This window comes from Tiliqua scincoides, chromosome 1 (genome assembly GCF_035046505.1).
Source record: "Tiliqua scincoides isolate rTilSci1 chromosome 1, rTilSci1.hap2, whole genome shotgun sequence".
In the NCBI taxonomy this organism is placed as follows: Eukaryota; Metazoa; Chordata; class Lepidosauria; order Squamata; family Scincidae; genus Tiliqua; species Tiliqua scincoides.
The window spans coordinates 272291542-272318132 of record NC_089821.1 but is presented as its reverse complement, the minus strand read 5'-3'; the positions used below and the strand labels follow the sequence as shown (position 1 = coordinate 272318132).

Here is a 26591-nt window from a genome sequence, read left to right as displayed (position 1 = left end):
AGTGTACTATCAGTTTTCTAACTAAATTTGAAATGTATCCTTTACAATATTTTGAGTTGAAAATAAGTTATTTTGAATTTTAAAACTTTGAGATTATATCATATAAAGTTGTTGTGTTCTCAGTAATTTGTTAATTTTGAATAGAGTTCATGTTTAAAATCACTTTACAGATACAATCAGCTGCTGAAACAAAAAGTGCAATTAGAAGAACTGGAAAAAGTTCTCAAAGCAGAGCAAGAGAAGATGCTACAGCACAGTAAACAGCATGAAACTGTAACAGCAGAATACAAAAGGCTTTGTGAGGAAAATGATAGGTGAGAAAATTAATGAATGATTTTCTTATTTAAATTGTGGTGTAGTTGACTGGAAGTAAACAGAAGCAGAACCCTGAAACTTCTGCAGCAGGAGTTGTGATGTTGTCAGCAGGAGTGCTCAGGTGATGCTTTTGATTTTATTTTTTTTTAAGAACCATTATCAGGTATATGCTGGGGGCATATGTTGATGATGCCGTTGTCTTTCAAATGGAGTACCTGAGAGACTCTTTCAAACGGGGTAACTGAGAGATTATATGTTATATTGTTGTTGAACACAGAAGGACTTCTGACTAAACATGTATAGACTAGCATCCTAACAACACAATTTTCTACATATCTACTTGAAAGTAAGTCCTGCTGAGTTAAATGGTACATACTCTCAGGTAAATGTTTATAGGCTTGTAGCCTAATAACCTTTTCTCTTGGGACATTTTCTTCATCCCATTTTTCAATTTGATACATTTGTTTCAAAACTATTACAACTCTAATGTTTTGGATTGAAATAAGCTAGATATTTCAGTGAAGTAATAGGCTTCAAAACTGAAATAAGTGACAGAAGAGGAAAAACCTCTCTAACTGCAGCATGCTCCCCCCACTGAGGAGACTCACGCAGCTGTGTGGATCCCCGTGCTATGTCTGCAGGTGTTCCAAAAGTCTTCTGAGGTTTCTAGAGTGCTGTTAAACAGTATTTCTGGTTTTCGTTGGAAAACCCTAAGTACTGCTTAACAGCGCTCCAAAAGCCTTGGAAGGCTTTCAGAGCTCCTGGGAACTCAGCATGGGGCCTCCCCAGCTTGTGGAACGGCTCCAGAGGGCGGGTGGAGATGGTGCAGTGGTGCCGCCCCCACAAGTGTGGTGTCTGAGGCTTTTGTTCCCCCGACCCCCCCACCAGGTCTGTCACTGGGCAAATAGCTATGAAAGTTATCATGATAAGCTCCTGCACTTTAAAATTTACCACTATGCCACTGATTTAAAGTGGTTAAATATGTTATTAAATATGTAGCTGCATTTTGCATATTTAAGACTGAGATTATATAACACCTTAGTCTCAAACATAGGGTCCTATCTTGACCGTTGGGCTGGAGCAGCACTTGCGTGGTTTTGGAATCCCTCCTTTGGGTTCTTTTGCAGTGATTGGCTCTGTTCACAGATGTCCACCCCAAGCAGGGTGCAAGCAGGAGGAAAATCAAAAGCATCTCCTGGCTGTGGAGTAGGCAGTGAAGAAGGGTTAAGCAGCCACCCCTTCTTCACTGAAGAAGTTTGCTTTGAGGTTTGCTTAAATTCATCTCAAGCTGCCTGAGTTGTCTCTGATGGCTTCCATCACCTACTGCTGCAGCAATCTTATCATGCAGGTGTTACTGTACCCATATCAGGGGCAGCATGTCTGGGATCTGTCTCCCATGCTAGGAACACTCCCAGACAAAGTAAGGAACCCTAACTATTTTAGGGGATAAGAGATGGAGTACAAATTCATGTAGAAAATTGATCTTTAGTAATAGGTTATTGCAGTGGTTCTCAAACTTTTAGCACTGGGACCCACTTTTTAGAATAAGAATCTGTCAGGATCCACTGGAAGTGATGTCATGACCGGAAATGATATCAACAAGCAGGAAAAATTTTTACGATCCTAGGCTACAATCCTACCTACACTTACCAAGGAATAAGTCCCATTGACTCTCATTGTTAAAAGCATATACATAGTAGCCTGTTAAAATACAGGCTTTTACTGTACTTTTCCCCAATGAAGCCACATACCTTCTGTAACATTTCCCCAATGAAGCCACATACCATGGTAGAAGCAAGTCTAATAATTGAAATGAATGGGGACCCACCTGAAATTGACTCACGACCCACCAGGTGGGTCCCGACCCACAGTTTGTGAAACACTGGGTTATTGAAACTATCAATAAATTTTATAATATATCTCTCTCCTTGACTTCTCATCCATTTGATATCTACAAATGCCTGCCATGTGCACATACATGCTCTTACTTGCTTAATTGTTGTGAATTACACCACTTTCAATTCTGTACAGACTTACTTTAATTGTTCAATCCTGTTTTCTGAATATTTTTATTACAGACTAAATCATACATACATTCATCTTTTGAAAGACAATGAAGCTCTGCAAATGGATCATAAGAATTTGAAAACACTACTGAACAATTCTAAACTAGAACAAACACGATTAGAAGCTGAATTTTCCAAGCTCAGAGAACAGTACCAACAGCTGGACATTACATATACAAAATTGAATAATCAGTGTGAGGTAATCTGTCTGAGTTACTACAGTAATGTTATATTGCAGCCCTGTGAATTAATACAAAATGCACAAAGCATTATTCGCATTCTAGAACAATGGCATAATAATGATGGGGCCGCAGATGCAGTCTATCCTACAGACCAGCCATAATGTCACACATCACTTCTGAATTGCAGGGAAGGAAATTGACCAAGACACTGAAACCAAAGGTATGTATGTATTGGCAACCTTCAGTCTCGAAAGACTATGGTATCGCGCTCTGAAAGGTGGTTCTGGCACAGCGTCTAGTGTGGCTGAAAAGGCCAATCCGGGAGTGACAATCCCTTCCACACCGGGAGCAAGTGCAGTCTGTCCCTGGTCTGTCTCCCTGGCTATGGGCCTTCCTTCTTTACCTCTTACCCTCAGACTGTTGGCAAAGTGTCTCTTCAAACTGGGAAAGGCCATGCTGCACAGCCTGCCTCCAAGCGGGCCGCTCAGAGGCCAGGGTTTCCCACTTGTTGAGGTCCATCCCTAAGGCCTTCAGATCCCTCTTGCAGATGTCCTTGTATCGCAGCTGTGGTCTACCTGTAGGGCGCTTTCCTTGCACGAGTTCTCCATAGAGGAGATCCTTTGGGATCTGGCCATCATCCATTCTCACAACATGACTGAGCCAATGCAGGCGTCTCTGTTTCAGCAGTGAATACATGCTAGGGATTCCAGCATGTTCCAGGACTGTGTTGTTTGGAACTTTGTCCTGCCAGGTGATGCCGAGGATGCGTCAGAGGCAGCACATGTGGAAAGCGCTCAGTTTCCTCTCCTGTTGTGAGCGAAGAGTCCATGACTCGCTGCAGTACAGAAGTGTACTCAGGACGCAAACTCTGTAGACCTGGATCTTGGTATGTTCCGTCAGCTTCTTGTTGGACCAGACTCTCTTTGTGAGTCTGGAAAACGTGGTAGCTGCTTTACCGATGCGCTTGTTTAGCTCGGTATCGAGATAAAGAGTGTCGGAGATCGTTGAGCCAAGGTACACAAAGTCATGGACAACCTCCAGTTCATGCGCAGAGATTGTAATGCAGGGAGGTGAGTCCACATCCTGAACCATGACCTGTGTTTTCTTCAGACTGATTGTCAGTCCAAAATCTTGGCAGGCCGTGCTAAAACGATCCATGAGCTGCTGGAGATCTTTGGCAGAGTGGGTAGTGACAGCTGCATCGTCGGCAAAGAGGAAGTCACGCAGACATTTCAGCTGGACTTTGGATTTTGCTCTCAGTCTGGAGAGGTTGAAGAGCTTTCCGTCTGATCTGGTCCGGAGATAGATGCCTTCTGTTGCAGTTCCAAAGGTCTGCTTCAGCAGGACAGCGAAGAAAATCCCAAACAAGGTTGGCGCAAGAACACAGCCCTGCTTCACGCCGCTTCGGATGTCAAAAGGGTCTGATGTGGAGCCATCGAAGACAACAGTGCCCTTCATGTCCTTGTGGAAAGATCTGATGATGCTGAGGAGCCTGGGTGGACATCTGATCTTGAGGAGAATCTTGAAGAGGCCGTCTCTGCTGACCAGGTCGAAAGCCTTTGTGAGATCTATGAAGGCTATAAAGAGTGGCTGTCATTGTTCCCTGCATTTCTCCTGCAGTTGTCTAAGGGAGAATACCATATCAGTGGTGGACCTGTTGGCTCGGAATCCACACTGCAATTCTGGATAGATGCTCTCTGCAAGTACCTGGAGCCTCTTTAGTGCAACTAGGGCAAACAGCTTTCCTACAACGCTAAGGAGAGAGATGCCGCGGTAGTTGTTGCAGTCACTTTGGTAGTTGTTGAAACCAAAGGTAAATGCACACAAAACTTCCACCATCCCTCCCAAATTGCATGCCTTGTTTCTGATTGTTGCATGGGTCTGTGTTGCTCCCTAACCTCTGTGCCTCCTGACATCCCCAGGTGATCTGGGAAAGAATACAGAGGATGTTTTGGAATGCTGGAGTTGTCGCACACCACGGCTGGCTTCTACTCCCTCCAGCAGCGAGGTGTCCAAGGGTCGCTTCTGAGCTTGGATATGGATGATAGGGTCTGGGGAGGAGGAGGAAGGCAGTTCTGCACTGCCATTTGTACTCCTGCGGCTGCTCCTCTGCAACTTGCCTGAGTGCCCAAGAAGAGATTGCTGTGAAAACCCATTAGAGAAAAAGAAAATACTGAAATGAAAAATTCACCCAGCATTGCAAAATAACTGGTTTCCAGCATCCATGATTGCAAGCATCCTCCGTACTCACTTTCCTAGGTCACCTGGGTGCTGTGGGGGAACATGGCAGCTATGTGGCAAGACACACCCATGCAACAATCAGAAACAAGGCATGCGATTTGGCAGGGGTTGGCAGCAGTTTCATGTGTGTTTACTTTTGTTTCAGCATCTTGGTCAATTTCCTTCCTGGCAATCCAGAAGTGAGGTGATGTGAAGATATCATCATATCTCCACCAAACTTCTGTGTTCCTGAGCTCTGCACTGAGTGATGTCACTCCCAGCAACACCAGTGTTCTAGAATAGTATACCCGCTGTTATGAGTTTACTGGAATATTTAACATTTCCAGTTTTAGGTGATTGGCATATCTTTAAAAAATGTATTTGCATAAGGAACAAATTTAATTCTGTGTATTATGAAGTAGTCCTATGGATGTTATTGCAATTTCAATGTAGTGTTTGGGGTAGTTCTTGTGCCATGTTGCTGAAGGTCCTAGGGCAAAGTCCTATACTGAACTTCCCATAGTCATTGTATTCTACACCTTCATCAGGCTTGGCAGTTTCTCCCGGCAGCCAGCAGGACTATTGCTTAGATATGTCACAATTAACTTAGAACCTCAGGAAACCTTCCTCATCTATAGATGACAGTGAAGGGCACTGCAGCAGCATGAGGACCCAATCCTGTGCAGTGCATGGCAACTCACTGTCAGTGCGCACTGTCGCAAACGTGCCATAAGGCACATTTGTGGGGCCTAGTGCTAGCCAAGCACTGAAGCTAGCCCAGTACCAGCAGGCTCTGGGCTAGTGCCAGGGCATAGCCAATGCTCAACTGCTCAGTGGTCACCTGAACTGCCAGGCAATGAAGAGGTAGGTGGAGGTGTGGGGAGAGGTGGGGAGGAGATGTTCTGAGGAAGGGGGAGGGCAGGGAGGAGGCATGGTGGGGAAAGTGGGCGGGCGAAGGGCAGGACCACAGAATCAAGTAACCCCATTGTGGGGCTACTTTCCTTGCCGGGGCGAAGGGGACAAACATCCCCTTCTCCTGAGGAGCTGCCAGCAACTGCCCAGTTGTGTGTTGGATGCCACGGCAGCCATTTTTGGCACCGCAGCAACTCCACACTTCGGGCAGCTCAGGATTTGGCTGTGAGTTTCTTGACTGATTTGTACTATACTGCCACCAATATTGATGGTTTTAGGTTAAGCTTAGACCAGTAGTTCCCAAACTTACCTGGTCACAATGCTTCCGCAGCCTCTTACAAGATCCAAGATTGCAGTGTCTGGGAGAACAGGTAGGAGAGGCCATCTCATGGCACTCTTATGAGTGTACCGCAATAACCTAAGGTAGAGGTTTTCAGACTTAGGGCGTTGCCCTAAAAAGTTCCCATTTCCCTTTTAGCTGCTGCACTGAATACTTTTTCCTAGAATCCAAAAAAACACAAGGACCTTAACAAAAGAGCATAAGAAGAGCCTTGCTGGATCAGGTCAAGGGCCCACCTAGTCTAACTTCCTATATCTCATGGTAGCCCACCAGATGTCTCTGGCAGCACTGAAGACAACATGATACCTGTATCCTGTTGCCACTCCCTTGCATCTTGTCATTCAGAGATTACCCCTTAAACCTGGAGGTTGCTTATAGTCATAGCCAGTGGTGGGATTTAAATAAATTAACAACAGGTTCTATGTCCTAATGACCATTTTAAGACATATAAAAGGCAGCGGGACTTCGAAGGTAAGTTAGTGAAAGCAGGCAAGGCTGCAAAGGGGGTACAGGGGGCCATGGCTGTCTGGATGGGAATACTGGGGCCCGCCCCAGTATGGACCATGTGGTCAGCCACCCCCTCACTGGCCAACAGAAGAGAAGGTGGGCATCACTTCTGATCATCCCCAGATTGAGGGCCCAATTCTATCCAGTTTTCCAGCACTGATGCAGCTGTGCCAAAGGGGTGGGTGCTGCATTCTGTGGTGGGGAGGGCAGTCACAGAGGCCTCCAGAAGGTAAGGGAATGTTTGGTCTCTTACTTCAGGGCTGCATCAGTGCTGGAAAGCTGACAGGATTGGGCCCTAAAACTCTTCTGATGTAAGAGTAGCATTAACTATTGCGGCTCCTCTTCTGCCACAGAGCATCTTCGACCTGCAACTGAATCTCAAAACTTTTTTTAGAAAAAAAATCAGAAGTAGTTTAATTAAGCCACTTCTGCCCAATGTTGCATATATACAACAGGGACCAAAAGTGTGCACCTGTGGGCCAGGCAGAAACCGGTTTTAAATCTTGCTCTCTTGTTGTCACTCTGCTGTGAAACAAGGCTGCAATCCTATCCACACTTGCCTGGGAGTAAGCTCCACTGACTATAATGGGACTTAATTCTGAGTAGACAAGCATAGGCTTCGGCTCCAAGATGGCACTCCTCTCCACACCTACCTGCGAGTAAACCCTATTGACTATAAGGGGACTTACTCCTGAGTAGACATACCTAGGATTGGGCTCAGCCCTCAATGCATCATCCCTCTTTGGGCCCATTGCTTGCTACCATAACAGGTAAACCTGCAGGCATTCTAAGCGGCAGGTCAGGCACCCGCTCCCCTCCAGCTCTCCTTCCCGGAGCTGGTTTTCCTTTTCGCATGGAACACCTCCCCAAGAAGTTGCTGGTGTGCCCAAGCGGGCACGTCTGCTTGAGTGAGAGGCAGCAGCAAAGCCCTGGAGAGCCAAGAGGCGCACAGGGCAGGGTGTGCAGTCATTGTTTCCTTTGCAGGAACACCATGCAGGGCAAACGTCATGTGTGAATGGTACCATCCTCACAGCAGGAGGGAAAGAGGCAGCACACACACACACTCACACACACACACTCAGACTTACCCACACCTACCCTTTCACACACACACACACACACCACACTCACACCCTTACAACCTCACACCCATTGCTCGCTCACTCACTCACACACACATACCCCACACACTCCCCCCACACTCACTCAGTCACTTACCCACACCCACCCTCTCACACACACCACACTCACTCTCACACCCCCACACACCCCGCTCGCTCACACACACGCACCCCACACACGCCCCCCACACTCACTCACACACAGTCACACTTACCCACCCCCACACACTCCCCCCACAGTCACACTTACCCACCCCCACACCCACCACTCGCTCACACACACACACACCCCACACACTTCCCCACACTCATTCACACAGTCACACTTACCCACCCCCACACCCACCCTCTCACACACACAACCCACACTCACTCACTCATTCACCCCACATTCTCACGCACACACACATGCACACCCACTCACACATTCACGACCAGAGGGAATGAATGAGGCACTACCTTGATGATGCTGCTCCTCCAAGGGGTGGCCCGGGCATCTTCGAGGAGCCCGGCTTCGGGGTCCACGGCGGTTGGAACCACCAGTCTGCTGCCGCCGAGAAAGCGCTTGGCAGCAGCGGCTCCAGCCAGCGAGACTCCGCTCCTGTGCTCGCGTCTCCTCCCCGCAGGCACCTCCGAGGCTCCGTCGCGCCCTCGCCCAACAAAGCCAGGGTGCTGCAACTCTCCAAGGCGCAGGCACAGCCCCGCGCAACTTACTATAGGAGCCGGCTTCCCGGTGGGGACTTCTGCAGCCAGTGGACACCCTGAGGGGCATGGCTGTGAAGTTTGTCCTGTGAGCAGCTTAGCAAACGGTTCGCAGAACCCTAGCTACATTAGGTAGGGGTTCTACAGAACCGGTGTGAACCGGCTGAATCCCACCACTGGTCATAACCCATTTCAAAAATCAAGAGGTTGCACATACATATCATGTAACCCGTGTGTATCCTGTGATAGATTTTTCCTCTATAAATCTGACCAATAAGAAGTTCCACCAATTAATTATGTGCTGGGTAAAGAAATATTTCTTTTTGTCAAATCAAAGACCTTTATTGGCATAAGCTATCAGCTTCATTAAACAAACTGATGAAAATGACTCTGGGAAAATGGCTGCTCGTTATGACTCCCTTTGTACTGAGCTCTTCTGTGCATTGTTTGTTTTCCCTTTGGCTGGGGATTCTGAGATGTACAGAGCAGAAAATACCTTCTCCTAAATCCAGAAGTTTTAGCCAAGAGAAGGAAACTATCAGGTGGACTTGTCTATTTAACTCTTCTGCCATTCAACTTTAGTGGATGTTCTCTGGTTTTGGTATTGCGCCAAAGGAAAAACTTTTCTCTATCCTACTCTGTCCATCCCATGCATAATTTTTTACGTCTCATTCATGCCCCCCTTGGACACCTTCTTTCTAGATTGAAGAGCTCCAAATGTTGTAGTCTTTCCTCAGGGCTGGCCTTAGGAGCTGTGGGGCCCAATTGGAAACAAGTTTTGTTCACAACCAGTTCACACCCAGTTCACAACTAATTTCAAAATATAAACAGTACAAACATACACTACTGACTTTTTAAGGATTCAGAAGAAAATTAAAACTGTTTTCTATAAAACCTGCTACGTGGTGTTAGGGGTCTGTTGAAATATGTTGCTGTCTGTATTTCACTAAGGTGGATTACCCTGGTGCAGGGGGCCCTTAGGTGCAGGGGCCAATTTGGACAATTGGTCTAATTGGCTTAAAGCCAACTCAGCCTTTCCTTTTAAGGAAGGTTTCCCAGCCCTTTAATCCTTTTGGCCACTCTCTTCTACACCTTTTCTAGTTTTCTCCTTTCTGAGATGTGTTCTGGACACAGTACTCCATATGTGGCTTAACCACCAATTTGTATAGTGGCATAATAATACTGGCAATTTTAGTCTCAATTCCTTTTTAAATTATCATAAGAGCAACCCCTCTGGATCAGGCCATAGGTTTCCTTTAACTCAGTGGCCCACCAATTGCCCCAGGGAGCACACAAGATAGCAAGAGACCTGCATCCTGGTGCCTTCCCTTGTATCTGGCATTCTGACATAACCCATTTCGAAAATCAAGAGGTTGCACATACATATCATGGCTTGTAACCCATGATGAATTTTTTCTCCAGAAATTTGTCCAATCCCCTTTTAAAGGCATCTAGGCCCGATGCCATCACCACATCCTGTGGCAAGGAGTTCCACAGACCAACTACACACTGAGTAAAGAAATATTTTCCTTTTTTTGTGCAAAGTTTATTTATTTATTACAGATACAGGTGAAGAAAATGGGTTAGACTTAGGGCTGGGACTACACAGGTTACACATGAGGATATTGGCCATAGATTACAACATGCATTGTTCCAAAAGAAGAAATCAACAATGAGAAAAATACTCATCAGTACAAAAGTTATCATATTTGTCATTATGCTAATTGATGATTTATCTAAAAAGTCAATATTGTTTAACTAAACTTATCTATCCAGTCATAAAAAGGCTTCCAATATCTTCTTACTCTTCCTAAATCTCTCTTTCATTCTTTCTGTTAAAACCTCCATTTCTGCTATTTCATAAATTTTATCTATTAAATTTTCTCTAGTTGGAACATCTGTAAATTTCCACTTTTGCGCATACAATATTCTTGCCACTGTACTGATATGAACAATAAGGTGTTTCTTATATTGGTCTTTAATTTCTGATGTCACATTTAGGAGGAATATTTCTGGTTTGAATGGTAATACACAATTCAATATCTCTTGTAACAATTTAGGTATCATTTTCCAATATTTTGCTTTTTCTCATGTCCACCACATATTGTGTAAAGAAATATTTTCTTTTGTCTGTCCTAACTCTCCCAACATTCAATTTTAGTGTATGTCCCCTGGTTCTAGTGTTGCGTGAGAGGGAAAAGATTCTGAGCATGGATCCTGACCACTAGGTCAACACTTATCAAGCTCTCCATCACCATTCCTTTCTCCACCCTAGTCTATTCTGACAATTTGGAACCCATCAGTTTATATGTGAAATTTTTATTTCTTGCCCAGATTTGTATCACTTTACACTTACTTACATTGAAGTGCATCTGCCATTTTGCTGCCTGTTTTCCCCAGCTTAGAGCTCTTCACAATCCCTTTTGGATTTCTCTACCTGGAAATTTTAGTGTCATCTGCAAACTTGGCCATCTCGCTGCTTCTCCCCAACTCCACATCATTTATGAACAAACTGAAAAGCACTGGTCCTAAAACCAATCTTTGGGGCACACCACTTTTCACTTCTCTCCATTCTGAAAATTTCCTATTTACACCCTTTCTCCATTTCCTGTTCTTCAACCAGTTCCTAATCCATAAAATAACCTGCCCTCTTATTCCCTGACTGTGGAGTATTCTCAGGAGCCTTTGGTGAGTGACTGGCTGCAATCCTAACCATGCTTTCCTGAGAGTAAGCCCCATTGAACAAAATAGAACTTACTTCTGAGTAGACCTGGTAAGGATTGTTCCCTGTGTCAAACACCTTCTGGAAGTCCAGATATATAATACGTAGCAATGGGTTTATCACTTCCACATCCTTGTTAAACTTTTCAAAGAATTGTAAAAGATTTTTTAAGCAAGACTTATCCTTAGAGAAACCATTCTTGTCTCCCTCAGCAAAGTTTGTTCTTCTGTATGTTTTAAGATTTTATCTGTGATTAGGCTTTCCACCATCTTATCTGGGACAGAAGTTAGGCCTACCATCCTGTAGTTTCCTGGCTCCCCTCTCCTTCCTTTGTTAGCGTGACATTAGCTATCCTCTGGCACAGTGGTCGTTTTAAGGACCTTAACGGAAAGTACAGATCTTGCTTTCCTTAATGTAGAAAGAAGACAATTCATAGCAGTTATATTTTTCAGATGCAACCTTCTATTTATTTGATCAGGCTTTCCTTTCTGTATTTTGTTTTATATGTAAAACTGGGCACATTGCCAACATTAAAATATTGTACATTTTTAACAGTTGCTTAGCCAACTAAAAGGAAACTTGGAGGAGGAAAACAGACATCTACTGGATCAAATACAGACATTAATGCTACAAAACCGGACGTTATTAGAGCAGAATATGGAAAGCAAAGATCTATTCCACGTTGAACAAAGGCAATATATGTAGGTATCAAAATGTATACAACTGCTATTGCAGTGGTTCCCACACTGTGGGTCAGGATCCACTGGTGAGTTGTGACCTGATTTTTGGTGGGTAGCCAAAGGGTGATGGAAAGATAATAATTAATTGCCTCAAGCCCTGAAGCTATTCAGAAATCAGGTACTGTAGCTGCTCCCTGCCCTGCAAGGAGCTGAGCTCCTGCAGTTTGCAAGCATGTATAAAAATAGGGAGATAAATGTTTCTGGGTCTTTCTTTCTGGTTATTATTCCATATAAACAAATAAAACATTATTGCTTTCTAGATTTTTAAAATCTAGATGGGTAAACCTAGATGGGTCCCGATAGACTGTTGTTTTAAAAAGTGGGTCCTGGTGCTAAAAAGTTTGGAACCACTGTGCTATTGGATCTTCAACCAGAAATAAATGATGAAAATGTTTATCAGTACATGCTGTTAACAAAAGATGACCATGTTTGTTCTTTTGTATAGCTGCTGCTGCTCCCAGTGAAAACATGTTCAGTGCTGATCTTGAATTATAACCCCTTAAATAAACTGCCATAATCTAGAGAAGAAGCAGACTGATTAGAACTTGTCCTAAGTTATAAACAATCATTGAAGATGTTTAAAATATGTCCTTTTAGGAGACCATAATAAGAATGGATTGACTGAAGGCAAAATGGTTAAACAAAATGCTTTCTTCAGTGTTTTATTCCTTCGTTCACAGGTTGTGTCCAGCTACACATACTTAAGAGCCATTCCAAATGATTATTAAGGAATTCTTACCAACTCATTACAGTGACAGTAGCATGATCATCTACTATCCCTATAATGCATATTGCTTTGTTTTGGGGGCATATTTCTGTTAGTAATTATATTTCTAAATAAGGGATGTAGAAATGTTGTGTGGCTTACCATTAATGTCATGATACCAGTACAATAAGTCAATAGGTCTCTGTGGCATTATTTATTCAAAATCAACACAAAGCACACACGTTTCCTAGGAATCAAAATATTGGCATTTGCATGCTGGGAAAATGCCATATCTCCACACCAGAAACACAAGCTACGCCAATCTCATGCAACAGTTGAACAGGAATAGTACAAAAGATCTGAAGAGGCTGAAGGAAATACAGTTTTGTTTAAAAATGTACATATGTTTTGAAATGTGTATTAATTATTCTTTACAGTGACAAGCTAAATGAATTGAGAAGACAAAAAGAAAAACTAGAAGAAAAGATTATGGATCAGTATAAGTTTTACGAACCATCTCCCCCAAGAAGGTAATGCATGATTCCTACTGTTTTCTTCCTCTTGCAGGTGATTTAGGGCCCAATCCTAAGCCAGGGCAGTACTGGTGGCCTACATGCTGCCCTGGCAGCCGCCACTGTGCAAGTGCCATAAGGCATTTCACCAGTGGCAGTGAGGAATGCTGCACTGGCAGTGAGGCCTGCGCCAGTTGGTACTGGGCCTCAGCCCTGGGAAGACTCCTCCAAGGAGCACAGGGCGGTAAGTGTCCCCGCTGGGTGGCAGGAAGTCTTTTCAGGGTGGGGGGAAGGCAGGGGGGCGGAACTAGGCAGAGGGAATTGGACAGGAGGGAGTATATGGCCTGGGAGAGGAGCAGGAACAGCAGCAAAGTCTGCTGCTGAATCCTGTGCCCCTTCCTGAGCCTTTCCTGCCCAAACACGGGTTTCTTCAGTTCTGCGCCAGCTAAATAGCGGGCGTAGATGCAAGGAGACTCATTTCTACTAGCAGAGCTCGACACAGGATAAGGGAATATTTGTTGCCTTACCCCAAGACGGCTCCAGCAGCTGGTCTGGCTCCATAGGATACAGCAATGGCTATTTTGGCACTGCTTTTTCCATGGTGGCACCGGACCATCTGATTGGACTGTCCGTCCCATAGACTCCTAATGGAGTCCTTGTATGTTACAAGCATATTATTTAGGATATTATTTTAAATATTTAAAGTATTTTAAGACTCCTATTAACAAAGAATCTATGTGATTAATACTAAATTTAGTGTTTCTCTTCATTTATATGGAAGGAGAGGCAACTGGATTACTCTGAAAATGAGAAAGTTGATAAAATCTAAGAAGGATGTTAATCGAGAGCGTCTCAAGTCTTTGACTCTGACACCAACCCGCTCAGAATCTAGTGAAGGATTTCTCCAACTGCCCCAGCAGGATAGTCAAGATAGTTCCTCCGTGGGCTCAAATTCACTCGAAGATGGTCAGACTGTGGGAACCAAAAAAAGCAGCAGTGAGTAAATTGCTTCATTTTAATAAGGAGTCAAGTTTGGTGTACTATTTCCAAGTGCAGTAAAAAAAACTCCAAACTTAATGGAAAATGCTGGTTTAACATTTGGAACCAAGAATGGAGAATCAAGCCCTTCAGCAGACAAATGCCCTTTACGTGTTTCTTAGGACTATGGTATTTAAATATGGTTTAAAAAAATTGTTCAGATTGAAGCTAAACAGGTAAAATTTGGCACATCTTTTACTTGTATCTATTGCTCTTTTCTATACTGTATCTTCTCATACACTCATAACATTTCTGCCTTTGTGCATGTAGGTCACCCTATGACACACTTCCTTATTAATGTTCTTTCACTGCTGCTGTATTGATCCTCTATATCTGCATGTTCATAGGAGGTAGCCTACATCTCTAATGGAGCTGTCATAGTGTAACACCACTTCAAGCTTTGCATGGGAAAGCATTGTTCTGGATCATTTGCTTCTAAAAGTTTTATGATGGAATGTAGACCTGGACAGCAGGTTGACAAGGAGTAACTCCAATATAGAAGTCCACCTTATATAACCACTATATAGACTCTTTGGAAGCCAGTAATCCAACAGTGTGATATCTCTTCTGCTCCTTTTAACTCATATCTCTTCATCATGCTGTATCACCACTGCACTGTTATACCAAGCTGTGTTGACACAGCATTTGTGAAATTGAATCTTTTCTCACATCTCATTGCATTGGCATAGTACAAAATAGAACATTGAGCTGTAAGTCACTTGATTTATTTTTGACTGCCATCTCAGAGAAAAAAGTAAGTGTAGAAACTGTGACAAGAAGGCAGTTCACACTTGCAAAATTGGACAGTAGACTAGATAAACTATTTTTCATTGACAGGTACTGAGTTTATATAGGAGTTCCCAATCCATGACTCAGTTTGATCTGTGATAGTTTGCTTTATAGAAATGGCATCACATGGTAGTTGCAGTTATCATGAAGTGAATATGGTTATACGAACTGTGCCGAAACAAGCCATTTTTATCAATTCTTGAAATGAATTAGGTCTGTTTTGATTTGGGTTGTTCATATTGTCTATTCATTGATTTATTATAAATCAACAATTGAAACAAGTAATTTATGGCATCACTAAGATCTGTTATGCTAGTAAAGCAGAGCAGCAACACACACATTGTATTATAAGTTTTACATAGTAACAACATGTATATTTAAAATACATTTCTCTGTTATTTGTTCCTATAGAAAAAAATTAAAACAGTGTCTGCTTTGGTTATATAGTTTCTATACAAATATTAGAAATTTATTTCTGTTTTATTGTACATTTAAATCTTTTTTTCAACAAATTGCTTTTACATTTTGGGTTCGCTGGTGATTGATAATCCATCTAAGCCACTGGTTCTCAAAGTTTTTTTGATTGGCGACTCCCTTGACCTATTGGGCCATTGACCATGGCTCCCCATTAGGGCTATAGTCCTATGCATTGTATAGAGCAGTGAGTTTCTATCCTATACATTGTATAAGACGATGGGTTTTTTGCAAGGATTCTGCTGCTCCCTGGCTGGTTTCCTCAGCTCCCCAGGGAGCCACGGTTCACAGTTTGGAAACTGTGTAAGCTATTCATGCTAATTATTTCCCTTTGGAAATAGCATTTGACGTATGACCTCTGAGACAGGATCAGAATTAAAGTTTGGAAAACTTAGAAGACAGGTTTTTGACTACTTGCTGTACTAAACCAAATTCCACATTTTATTTTGGTCTAATATTTGATCAGTTGTTGCCTATCATCAGATCAAGTCAGTAGTTGCTGTCCTCCACCTACAAAGATCTTCAGTCCATTTTCCTAACCAGAAAGATGCTTGTTTGTGCTTAGTTGTGCTTAGCAGTCTACAGCAAACCGCATTTGTTCACAAACTTCTCAACCAATACTTGCAACTCTGTTTTTAAACATTGGAACAGCCAATGTAAGGGAAAGTTGGGAGAGAGAGAATATAGAGGTGGTTAGGTTTTTTTAATATTAACTTTATTGAATAGAACAATCCTACTGGACCATTGCTTAAAAGTAAAAACATGTTGAAAAGGTTTGACAATTACAGTGCAATCTTAACCTGTGCCGGTATACCATACCATATGGTCTACTCTGTAACCTATGCAGATTAGGAGCAGACTGGAGGTTGCCTTGGGGTAAGGGGTTATTTTTCTTCTTGCCTTGAGTAACACTCTAGCCTGTCCTATGGGGCTACTTGGATCTGCGCCAGCTTAATAGCTGGCATCTGATAAACCCAGTGTAATGTGGGCTAGCCGGGAGGGGGATTAGAATACACTGTGTGCTGCTGCCGCCGATTCCACCTCCCTCCCAGGTCCTATCCTCCTGCCACCCCATGCACCACCTGGTGCATGCTTATGTGTGCCAGCTCGTGCAGTCTGGATCCCGCCCAGCCCAGCCAGCACAACTGGCTCCCAAGTAAGTGCAAAAGTACCTTTACCACACTTCTGCAACACTCAGAAGTGGCACAGGAAGGCCTGCGCCTGCTCAATTCTAAGTTTGGACTGGGCTGTCCATTAATTTCACACATGCCACATTTTTCTCCTTTTATAAAAGATTGATTTATAACAAATTTCATATGTGCTTTTGATTCTTTTGCACTGCTGGTGTGCATGTGTACCTCCATATGTGAAGAACCAAAATGGACCTTTTGTACTTCTATCAGACTTTTAAATTAATGACCTTGCAGGCAGAGAGAGTTAAAATCTCATTTCAGTCATTTTGCATTGTTAGGTTACCTGTGAACATGGTTGTTCTGTCTGAAACACTTTAAAGTTCTCCATCCACCACATTTCTAGAGAATTGCACATGTTTGAATTTTCATTTTTTTAACCTCTCCTCACTATACAGAATTTTGTAGGATGAAACCTTGTCATTGACGGACATCTTTACCATCTCTCTTTCCTCTTCAGTGAAGTTGGCAAGGTTATTTTTCAGATACAGGGAAACTTCATCCATCCACCTTTTTCCCTGTTGTCATTGCTTTTGCTCTGATGAGGGCAAGAGCAGTTTGGGGTGATTCCTTTTTCCTTCAGAAGGGTCTTCACATTTACCAACATTCTTGCAAAGTTTGTTCTTCAGTTTTAGAATTAATTAGAACTGCCAAGACTTTCCCTGACCTTGTCGGTTGCTTTAGAGTAGTTGTGTCAGACATAAGGCCTGTGGGCTGGATGTGGCCCAGCAAAACTCTTTATCTGGCCCTTGTAATAATTGAACTCTCCCAGAACCACCCTTTCAGCAGCACAGCTTCTGCTGAGGCGCTGGTAGGGGGAGACTGAAGGAGGTCTCAGAAGGAGAGGGGGGAAGGGTACAGGGGGAAGGGGCAGATCAAGGGGGGGAGAGAGAGGGAGAAAGGAGATGCTGCTGAGGCACTGGGAGAGCCCAATTATCAGGTAGACTAGCCTTTCAGCAGCACTGCTTCTGCCGAGATGTCACTTCACAGAGCACCTCTAAGCTGCTGAGCTGCAAACTAATGTCTTTGCAGAAGCAGCTCTGCTAAAAGAGCAGATAAATTGCTTCCCAGGGATGGATAAATTGCTTCCTGGGGACTCATTTGGCCCATGGGCCTTTTGCTTGATATCCCTAGAGTAGAGTGTAGAGTGGTGTAAGAAATTGCAGTGGAGCAGTCTAGGATTATACTGATTAGATTACATCCAAGTCTAATAGCAAGACAGTGTGAGCTAGATTATATGATTATGTGGGGGTGGAGGTAGCAAGTAAATGTGGTCTTCTGCACTAGCTGGAAATGATTCAATGAAATTTAAAGTGTGAAGTTTAACTTTAACCAGGGGGGCTTCTGGGGAACAGGGGGCATATGCAACCTCCCTGTACCCGACAAGTCCTCCCAGATGCAACTGGAAGGCCCACGTTTCCCATGCTAACCAATAAGGAGGGCCCACTGTATGTGATTTTGGCCTAAATCACTTACTGCAGAATGTTCTTATTGGAGACATTTCCCCCAAGTATGCTTAGAATTCTCAGTTGTCTATAGTGTGATAATTTTTGCAGACAGAGCTCATGTTTTACTATCTTGCTCTGGCCCCAGTAGATTACTAGGATAACTCTCACTATTGAGCACAGCTCACTATATGGGCAGTCCTTATAATACATTTATAACCACTCAAACTTTTTTCAGCCTGTCCACCTGACACAGAAACAAACTAGGTACTTGGATGCAGGCAAAAGTTAAATCTAAGGATTCTTGCTTAACTAGATGGTGGGGTCCACCTTATGTATTTCCAACATATTCCCAGTGATTACGGTGGATACTCAAGTATAGTACATGAAATTTTTGCCAAGTAATCCAGCTCCAATTATCACTTCACTTTATCTCTGTGTCAATCAGAGGGCAGAGCCTTTCAACTCTGAACAGTTTCCTTTCTCAGTTGAGCTGTTGCTCAGCTCAGGCAGGCACCTCCTTAGTTGCTATAGTTACTTTCCAGGGAGATTCCAGCCAAAGTTAACATTTTATTCTCCTTCCTTCTGCTGCAGCCTGGTTCTGCTTGGCAAATGCTTGCAAAGCAGGTCTGTTTTTTGAAACACCAGGATGGGACCCTCCTTCCCAGGCTACAATTCAGTGCACCATTACTTAAGAATAACACCCATGAAAAGCAGTGGGTCTACTTCTGCATAAAAAGAGTTGCAAATATCTCATCTCTCTGCTGTGAATTGAATTGCACACTCTCAGTTATGTGTTATGGGTTGTATGTTGTATGTAGAGCCAGACACCTTAAAGGTGGATTTGATTCATGGTTCTCCTGCAGTGGTTCCCAACCTTTTTCACTCGCATATCCCTTGGCAGCCCATTTCCATAAATTGTACCCTTCCTATTAGCAAAATGTTTGTAATTAATAATACAAGCCTTCATCTCCTCCATATGAAAGCCCAGACTCCATGTATTCATCACATATTTTCTCTTTTCATCTGCTTGAAGAACAGAAGACTCTGCCTTTGCACTGTTTTGCACTAGAAGTGTGCTGAGAAATTCTGGGTGATTGATCACTTTTCATATTGTTTCAGCTTTTTTACTGTGATGGTTTTCAATCATTGGTTCATAGATGAATTGATGACCAAAAACTAACTATTGGTGGGGCTTTCACAGCCAACTAGCTACCTCCCTTCCTGCCTTGCTGGTCCTTGCAAGGCATTCCTGCCTTGCAAGGCATTCTGGAGCACGGAGTGCCTTTTTCTGCCATTATTTCATTCTTTTTCAATTACCCCTAAAGGTCCTGTTGAGTGTCCCTGGGAGTGCGTGAATACCAGGTTGGGAACCACTGTTTTACTAGTGTGTAGTTTACAGCACACTTACTCTGATAGTCTTTACAAAAAGGTGGTGAAGACCAGAATTTAAAAAAGAATAAAAATGTATCTTATGATCTTTTACTATATTTTTAATAAATTAGAGACTACAGTTCTTAGGTAACAATTAGTGGTAGGTTTTTTTTAGGATCTGGCCTCAGGTAAAATCAGATAAAACTATAGTTAGACACCCCCCTAAGTTTAACCCCTGACTTGTCCGAGGGGTCCATAGAAAATTCCATGATTGTTGGCTCAAAACCTGCCCTCGACTTACCTGTGGGGTCAGCTTAAGGGTGGGTGCCTATGCTTGTATTTTATTTTGTGTTGTGTTACCATATCTGATTTGCATAGTAAAAGTCAGTATGAAGTTACGTATATTGCCTCAGTGGGAAAGCGTCTGTGCTGCCTGCCTACCCATAATAAAGCGTCTTATGGATGGGCAGTTTCTTCAGCATCAAATGTCTACCACAAAATTTTATCGTGAACAAAACAAACACGTAATATGTGTATTTCATTACATTTACATTAAAAATAGTTATATTTGTTTTGGGATTGCATTTTTGTAAGCCACTTTGAACACAATGATGGAAGAGTTGAATGTCAATCTTAACAATATTTAAATATAATATAGTTGCGACACCAGGTCGCGATCGCTTCAGGGAGCCGATCTGAGGAGCTTGGTGAAGTCATCAGATCATTTGGGTTGGGTGTTACCAGTATGCAATTTGGTGCCTAGCTCTGTATTTCTGTTTCATCCAGTGCAGGAGAGGTGGTAGAAATAGTGAACTACTGTCTGGGGTCAGTGATGGGTTAAGTGAGAGTGAACAAATGGAAATTAAATCCAGATAAAACAGGCACTGTTGATCAAGAGACCTGTTATTCAGTCGGTGGATTGTGAATTTTTTGGGGTGGGTGGCACTCTCTTTGAAGGACCGTTTCCACAGTTTGGGAGTGTCCTGGATCTTATGCTGCTTCTGGATGTGATGTCCAGGTGGCTGGGTAGACCTTTGTCCATCTGCACTGGACCCTCCAGGGGTGCCTTCTCAAGTCTCCCCCACCCTCCCTGTCGCCTGTTTGCCTTTTTTCCTTAAAGGGAGAGAAACTGGCAGCTCCGCCGGCTTCTGTCCTTTTAAGAAAAAAGAATCCTCCTGACAGAGGAGGGGCGCCCAGGAGTACTGTGGTGAAGCAGCGAGAAGCTATCTGTATGGCAGCGCCTAAGTGCCAAACTGGGCCGCCCCCTCTCCCCTCCTCTTTTATAGGAGGAGAGGAAAGGGGCGCCCTAGAGAGGCAGCACGTCAGGAGATGTGACTCCCGGTATGCTGATGCTCTAGGGCACCCATCTTCTATCCACCGGAAGAGGGGAGAAGGCACCCTAGAGAGGCAGCACAACGGGAGTCGTGACTCCTGTCATGCTGACACTCTAGGGTGCCCGTCTCTTATCCTCCAGAGGAAGGGAGAGGGCGCCCTAGAGAAGCAGCACATTGGGAGATGTGACTCCTGGCACACTGACACTCTAGGACGCCCATCTGCTATCCTCCAGCGTGCTGGGAGTGGCGATGCTGCCTCTCTGGGGCGCCTTCTCCCTGCCTCCGGAGCATAGAAGACAGGCATCCTAGAGCGTCAGCACGCTGGGAGTCACATCTCCCAACGTGTTTCCTCTCTAGGAATCCCCTTTCCTTCTATAAGAGGAGCGGAGAGGGGGCAGCCCAGTCTGGCACTGAGGCGCTGCCTCTCCACACCGCTCCTGGGTGTCCCTCAGAGGCAGAGGGGAAGCGGCGCACACCCCCTCCTATTTCAGAGAAGATGCATGCCGCTTCCCAGGCTCCAACAGAGCCTTCCTTGCAACTTGTAAGCGGCGCGGACGTCTCCATTGCAGCGGTCTGGGGCTGCTTCCAGTGGCCCCAAACTGCTCCAGTGGAGACCTCCACACCGCTTACAAGCAGCATGGTTCAGTTGGAGCCTCGGCTGTCTCCTCTGTTTCCCCTTGTTTTCAAAGGGGGAACGGAGGAGGTAGCTGCGCGGATGTAATTGCGGTGATGATGACGTCACCGCAATTACTTCTGGGTCAGGGGCTGGGGGGTGGAACAGGGGGTGTGGGGGCGAAAAAGGGGGTTGCCCTGGTCACTGGGACCCCCAGGAACACCACTGGCCATTCCAATAGTTCTTCCAATAAATGGACCATGCAAAGTGGCATGGCAGGGGGACAAACATTGAGGGTTCTTAGACAAACACTGTTCTAAGACATTGTACACACCCTTGGTTTACATCCTTTGTATTGGTAATAATGCTACACTGTAATACAGATGTCTGCTAGTTTCAAAGTTCTGTTGCTCAGGATTGCAACTCTGGCAGAAACTTGGGAAATCTTTCTATAACATGGAATTTTAAATTCTCTCTGCAGGTATTGCATATTTGATTTTAATGTTTCCTGCACATGTTGCCACACTGTCATTGATATTCTTCTGTTCATTTCTTTGTTCTATCATTTTTTTTCTGTTTTCCCCAATAGCAGTATTGTATATTACTTAATCAGGAATTCATATTTAAAGTAGATTTCTGTCATATTTTAACAGCTTTTCTCATTCCATCCTATGAATATCTTAAATGGTGAATACAGGATCTGATAATGTGTAAAAAAAAAAAAAAGATAAGTTTTGCTGCTGCTGCACTCATGGTAGTTGAATTCAATATAATGGGCTTAAATTAGTCACATCTAAAACATGCCATTAATGTGGAAAAGAAAACAGCAACTGCTTGACAGGAAGACTTGAAAATAACATTATTGAATTATGTTTATTCAACAAGCCAACTTTTTTTTTTTTCAAGATACTTTTCCATCAGAAAATCTGCTGGCTGAGTTTTGATTACCTTCCCTCAAAAATCTACACCTTTTTTGCTTGTTTTTTCAGCGACTTAGCAATTCTATAAAAAGTTTCTTACATTCCTCACGTGGTTTCCAATGTTTCTTGGGTTGTATTAAAAGTTTCACCATGGAGGCTTCATATTCCATTGTCATTCAGAAGCATGAGGTTAATAGCATTTAGTGGAAACCTAGTGGAAACGCAAACATTCATTTCTCTCCTTAGTTCCAACATTTAACTTCCATCTGTTCTTCTCCCCTTTTTCTTTCATCTTCCCGTTTCCGTTTTTCCTTATGCTATGACATAAAAGTGGTTGCACTGAAAAGACTGCCCTTTTTGAGGAACAGACCGAAGGAAAAAGACAAAATGAAGGCCTTCTACCGTCGCTCCATGTGTAAGACTTTATGACAGTTCAGCTTCTTTTTAAATGGCTACACTGGCTTCTATTACTAATTTCACTAACCTTTTCCCAGGACTGTGCTGTTTTTCCTATTTTGTAAAGTGCAAGTCCTGCTATAATACAAGGAGCTGAAGCAATGTTTCTTAAACACCTTAGTACTCGGTGCACGTAACACTTGAGGTGTATACGTACTCAAATGCCTATTACTTACACACACAAAATGAATGTACACGTATATGTTCAATTTATGGAAAATTGCACATATTTGAACAAAAATACATAATTATGTGTACATAAAAGTACAGTGCACTCAATACATTTGGAAATTTTGAACTCCACCCTTTGTAATATGTCTTATAAAAACTTAAATTATAAATCTATAAAATCTTTGGTTAAAAGCCAGAGCAGAGATAAATGGTAGCCGTACTATTCTTTACAAATGTTTTATCATTTCAGATTGGGGAGGGAACATATTTTTGTCACTACTTTTTCAATGGTATGCTCTTTTAAAAGTTGGGGGAGGGATCTGGCAATGTGTATAGCATCATAAAGGTAGCTTATCATAGGACGCATTTTATTTCAGATTCTTCTCTAGTGTCATGCAATGTAGAGTATTCTGCAGAAACCTGCACTGAACATAAAACCCTAATCATTGCAACACTGACTTTGTATTAGCACTTCTGCTCATCTTACCCTGTTCATTCCATTTTCTCATTGCAAAACATATCAGAGCTTCTAACATATCTACTGTATAGCACTCCTAGCTCAAGCATGGCGGTTTAGCTAATAAAAAGCAATTGCAATCATCTGTACAAGAAGGCTTTGGCTTTTTAACACTTTTCATTCATTTAGCCAATTGCATGTTGTAACCAGTATGAACCTGTGACTGTAGCTTTCAGTATGCTTTGATACTTAGAAAAATGTGAAGCATTTTACAGTGCAAAAAGTCAGTTAAAAAAAAAACATTGAACCATGCTGATTCATTTGCTTTCATTTACATCCCAGCCATGAATGACCTGGTGCAGTCCATGGTCCTATCAGGAGGACAATGGACAGGTAGTTCTGAGCATCTGGAGGGTCCTGATGATATATCTACTGGTAAAAGGAGAAAGGAATTGGGATCTATGGCCTTCTCTACTACATCCATCAACTTTGCAACTGTCAACTCTGCTGCAGGCTTGAGATCCAAGCAGTTGCTTAATAATAAAGGTATAGGTAGAACCTTTTCACAGTGTGATGTGGTTGTGTTGGTGGTAATAGCATTGTTGGAATCTGTTCGTGCTCCATTTTTCACATTATTTTCCAGCAGAACTAGAATAATTGAATTGCAGACCAGTGGAACAATTGGTTGGGAAAAAGTTGCTGTATTTATAAAGTTCTTTGGAGGAAGTATGAGTCTACTGAAATAATGGTCAATTTGACAAAATGTCTTATCTTTTTGTTGACTGAAATATTTAAAAATCATGTGTTCGTAACAAAATTGTGTTTGTTTCCTATCCAGATGCTACATCTTTTGAAGATGTAAGTCCACAAGGAATTAGTGATGATTCTAGTACAGGATCAAGAATTCATGGTAAGATGTGTGTTTTAAAGGAGTGTGGAACAGCAGACCTCTTATTGGAGTACTGATGAAGTTTGTCCAGGAATAGGAAATGGCCAGCGTGCACGTGTGCATGTTCTCTCTCGCATCTTATCAAATTGTATGTTATCTGTCTCACATCTGTCACCCTAATGCCTTTCTTAAACACATCAAACTGAGAGTAAAGTGCACCTGAACAGGAACCAAATTTCTTTCCCCCCCCCCCCCAAACCTATCTTGCAGTTTGGTTGTAAAAACTATATTTAACAAATCTGTTTTTCAAATTTAACCTTGTATAAATTGATGTATTTTTTCTGCAACAAGTTTTAACATAATTGTGAAATTGAAATTGCAGAAAACTTCAATTGAAATCACAGTTAAGATAAATCTACAAGTGAATATAAACCAATTTAACTCATAGTAGTGTAACTTTTTAAAACACCTTTTAAATTTAATGCTATCTCTGTGCTTCTGTTTTAATGCTATCTAATAGCATTAAATTAATGCTATTTAACAGATTTAATGATATCTCTGTGCTTGTGTTGGTTAGGAGTGCAGGACATTAACTGTACAGATGCTCTTTCTCCTCTAGTTGGTGGCATTTCTGCAGTGTGCAGAGTTTCATGTCAAATATGCTGTAAGTGCCATAATCACAATTAGTTTTCTGCATGTTGGTGTGCTGTTCCTTTTAAAATTCTGGTTTTCCCCACCAATAAACCAGCTCTAATTCTAAATATGCATTCTGTTTTTATGTTTCCTCCTTTGTACATTCCTGCTCCTGTTGTACACTTTTCTAAAGTGCTGTCTTGGGCTGCCTGAAACACGCTTTTCTCACTTATAAGAAGCCACATTGACAGTCAACATGCTCAGCTTGTGCAGTACCAGTAGTGCATGATTTCCTGCCTTGGAGCATTCTGTGATCAGAATGTACCAGGCATAGTGTCATCTGCTGTGGGTATGTGCTTCATGCTATCTACTGATTTTTTTCATTTAGCTTCCAGACCAGCCAGCCTTGATAGTGGCAGAACATCCACTAGCAATAGCAATAATAATGCCTCACTCCATGAAGTCAAAGGTATGCTTCTAGGCAAACTGACACGTATGCTTCATCCATTTGGTGTGTGGTGGTGGGCAATTCATTCCTTTTTTTCCTTTGATCATTTTATACACTGCATTCCTTTTAAATTAAACTTTGGAATAGGATGGAAATCATTAAATGAATAATGCAGTTCTTAATATGTGGTTCTTTTTTTTCTGCCATATAGTCTGTACTTTTCCCTTACTGGTGCAGTTTGCTGTACTTGCAAAGTTTAAACATAGATCAGACAAATGTAGGGGGTAAAAATACCTCCAAATAATTTTGAATACTTTAACAAATCTCATCTTAGAACAGAAAATCAAAAGTGCATTAAAATTTGCTTGAAGGAGCAAATAAATTTTTGGCATCATACTCACATGGCCCAATCCTATCAGATTGGTTTCATAAGCAGAATGCATAATCTGCCAGTGGAAGCAGGATCTAGGCGGAAGTGCCTGGATCCAGAGCATGACATTGTCACCCTCACCAATGCTGCCACTGAACACAATGAGGCCACTAGCACCATTACTTGTGGCTGCGTGGACATCCACTGGTGCCAAGTAAGGCAGCAGTGGGGGTGGGTGGTGGAACGGAAGTTGGAAGAATAGGGGTGTTTCTGGGTGGGGAGGGGGAGGAATTGGGAATGGCACACACTGAATCTTATTCACTCTTTTGTAAACCCCCCTGCCCCTTCTGAAGGTGCAAGAAACTTACAACACCTCCAGGGGCCTTTCTGAGTCCTCTGTGCGACCTCTCCAGGCCTCAGAAAAGTCTCCGGAGAACATCTCCAGTCGTGTCTGGAGGTTATATTGGACCTGACCTGCAGATTTGCTTATCCACAGGTTCTGGTATCTGCGAAGGGTTTGGTCAGATCCCCCACAGAAACTGAGGTCCAGCTGTAGTATTGTTTATTATTTTAAGCTTTTTACAACCCAATCATATCCACCGGCACAGGTGTGAGTGCCTGGATCCTGTTGTGCTTGCCAATGCCAATGCCTTGTGAGTGCAGCAAGGCCCCCCAGTCGCTGGCAGCCATTAGTGCTTGCCAGCAGCAAGAGCAGCATCCACCAGCCCCACGTGAGTTGGTGGTGGATATGGGTAGGGAGAGAGTGAGAGGAACAGGGGCACTTCTGGGCAAAGAGGGGAAAGAACTGGGGGCAGTGAGAAGGTGGAAGGAGTGGATCCAGCTGAGATGGTGCACACTGGATGTTATCTCCTTTTCAAATCTCCCTTCTCCTTTCCTCTCTTCGGACATACAGCACCAAAGTAAGCTGGTGTCTGAGGAGTCTCA

At 43.0% G+C, this 26591-nt stretch overlaps 1 protein-coding gene across 3 annotated transcripts in view; it reads left to right on the top strand.

Moving 5' to 3' along the window:
• The window catches only part of CCDC88A (coiled-coil domain containing 88A), a 156626-nt gene that overhangs the window by 106264 nt on the left and 23771 nt on the right, over positions 1 to 26591 (top strand). For 2 of the 3 annotated variants that reach the window (XM_066626036.1, XM_066626027.1), the window contains exons 21-29: positions 171 to 314; positions 2394 to 2580; positions 11643 to 11788; positions 12971 to 13063; positions 13827 to 14041; positions 22554 to 22637; positions 23649 to 23852; positions 24145 to 24216; positions 25217 to 25297. In XM_066626036.1, coding sequence (XP_066482133.1) covers positions 171 to 314; positions 2394 to 2580; positions 11643 to 11788; positions 12971 to 13063; positions 13827 to 14041; positions 22554 to 22637; positions 23649 to 23852; positions 24145 to 24216; positions 25217 to 25297 — 1226 coding nt within the window. The remainder of the gene's footprint in view (positions 1 to 170; positions 315 to 2393; positions 2581 to 11642; positions 11789 to 12970; positions 13064 to 13826; positions 14042 to 22553; positions 22638 to 23648; positions 23853 to 24144; positions 24217 to 25216; positions 25298 to 26591) is intronic. The other variant, XM_066626045.1, reaches the window with a different exon arrangement.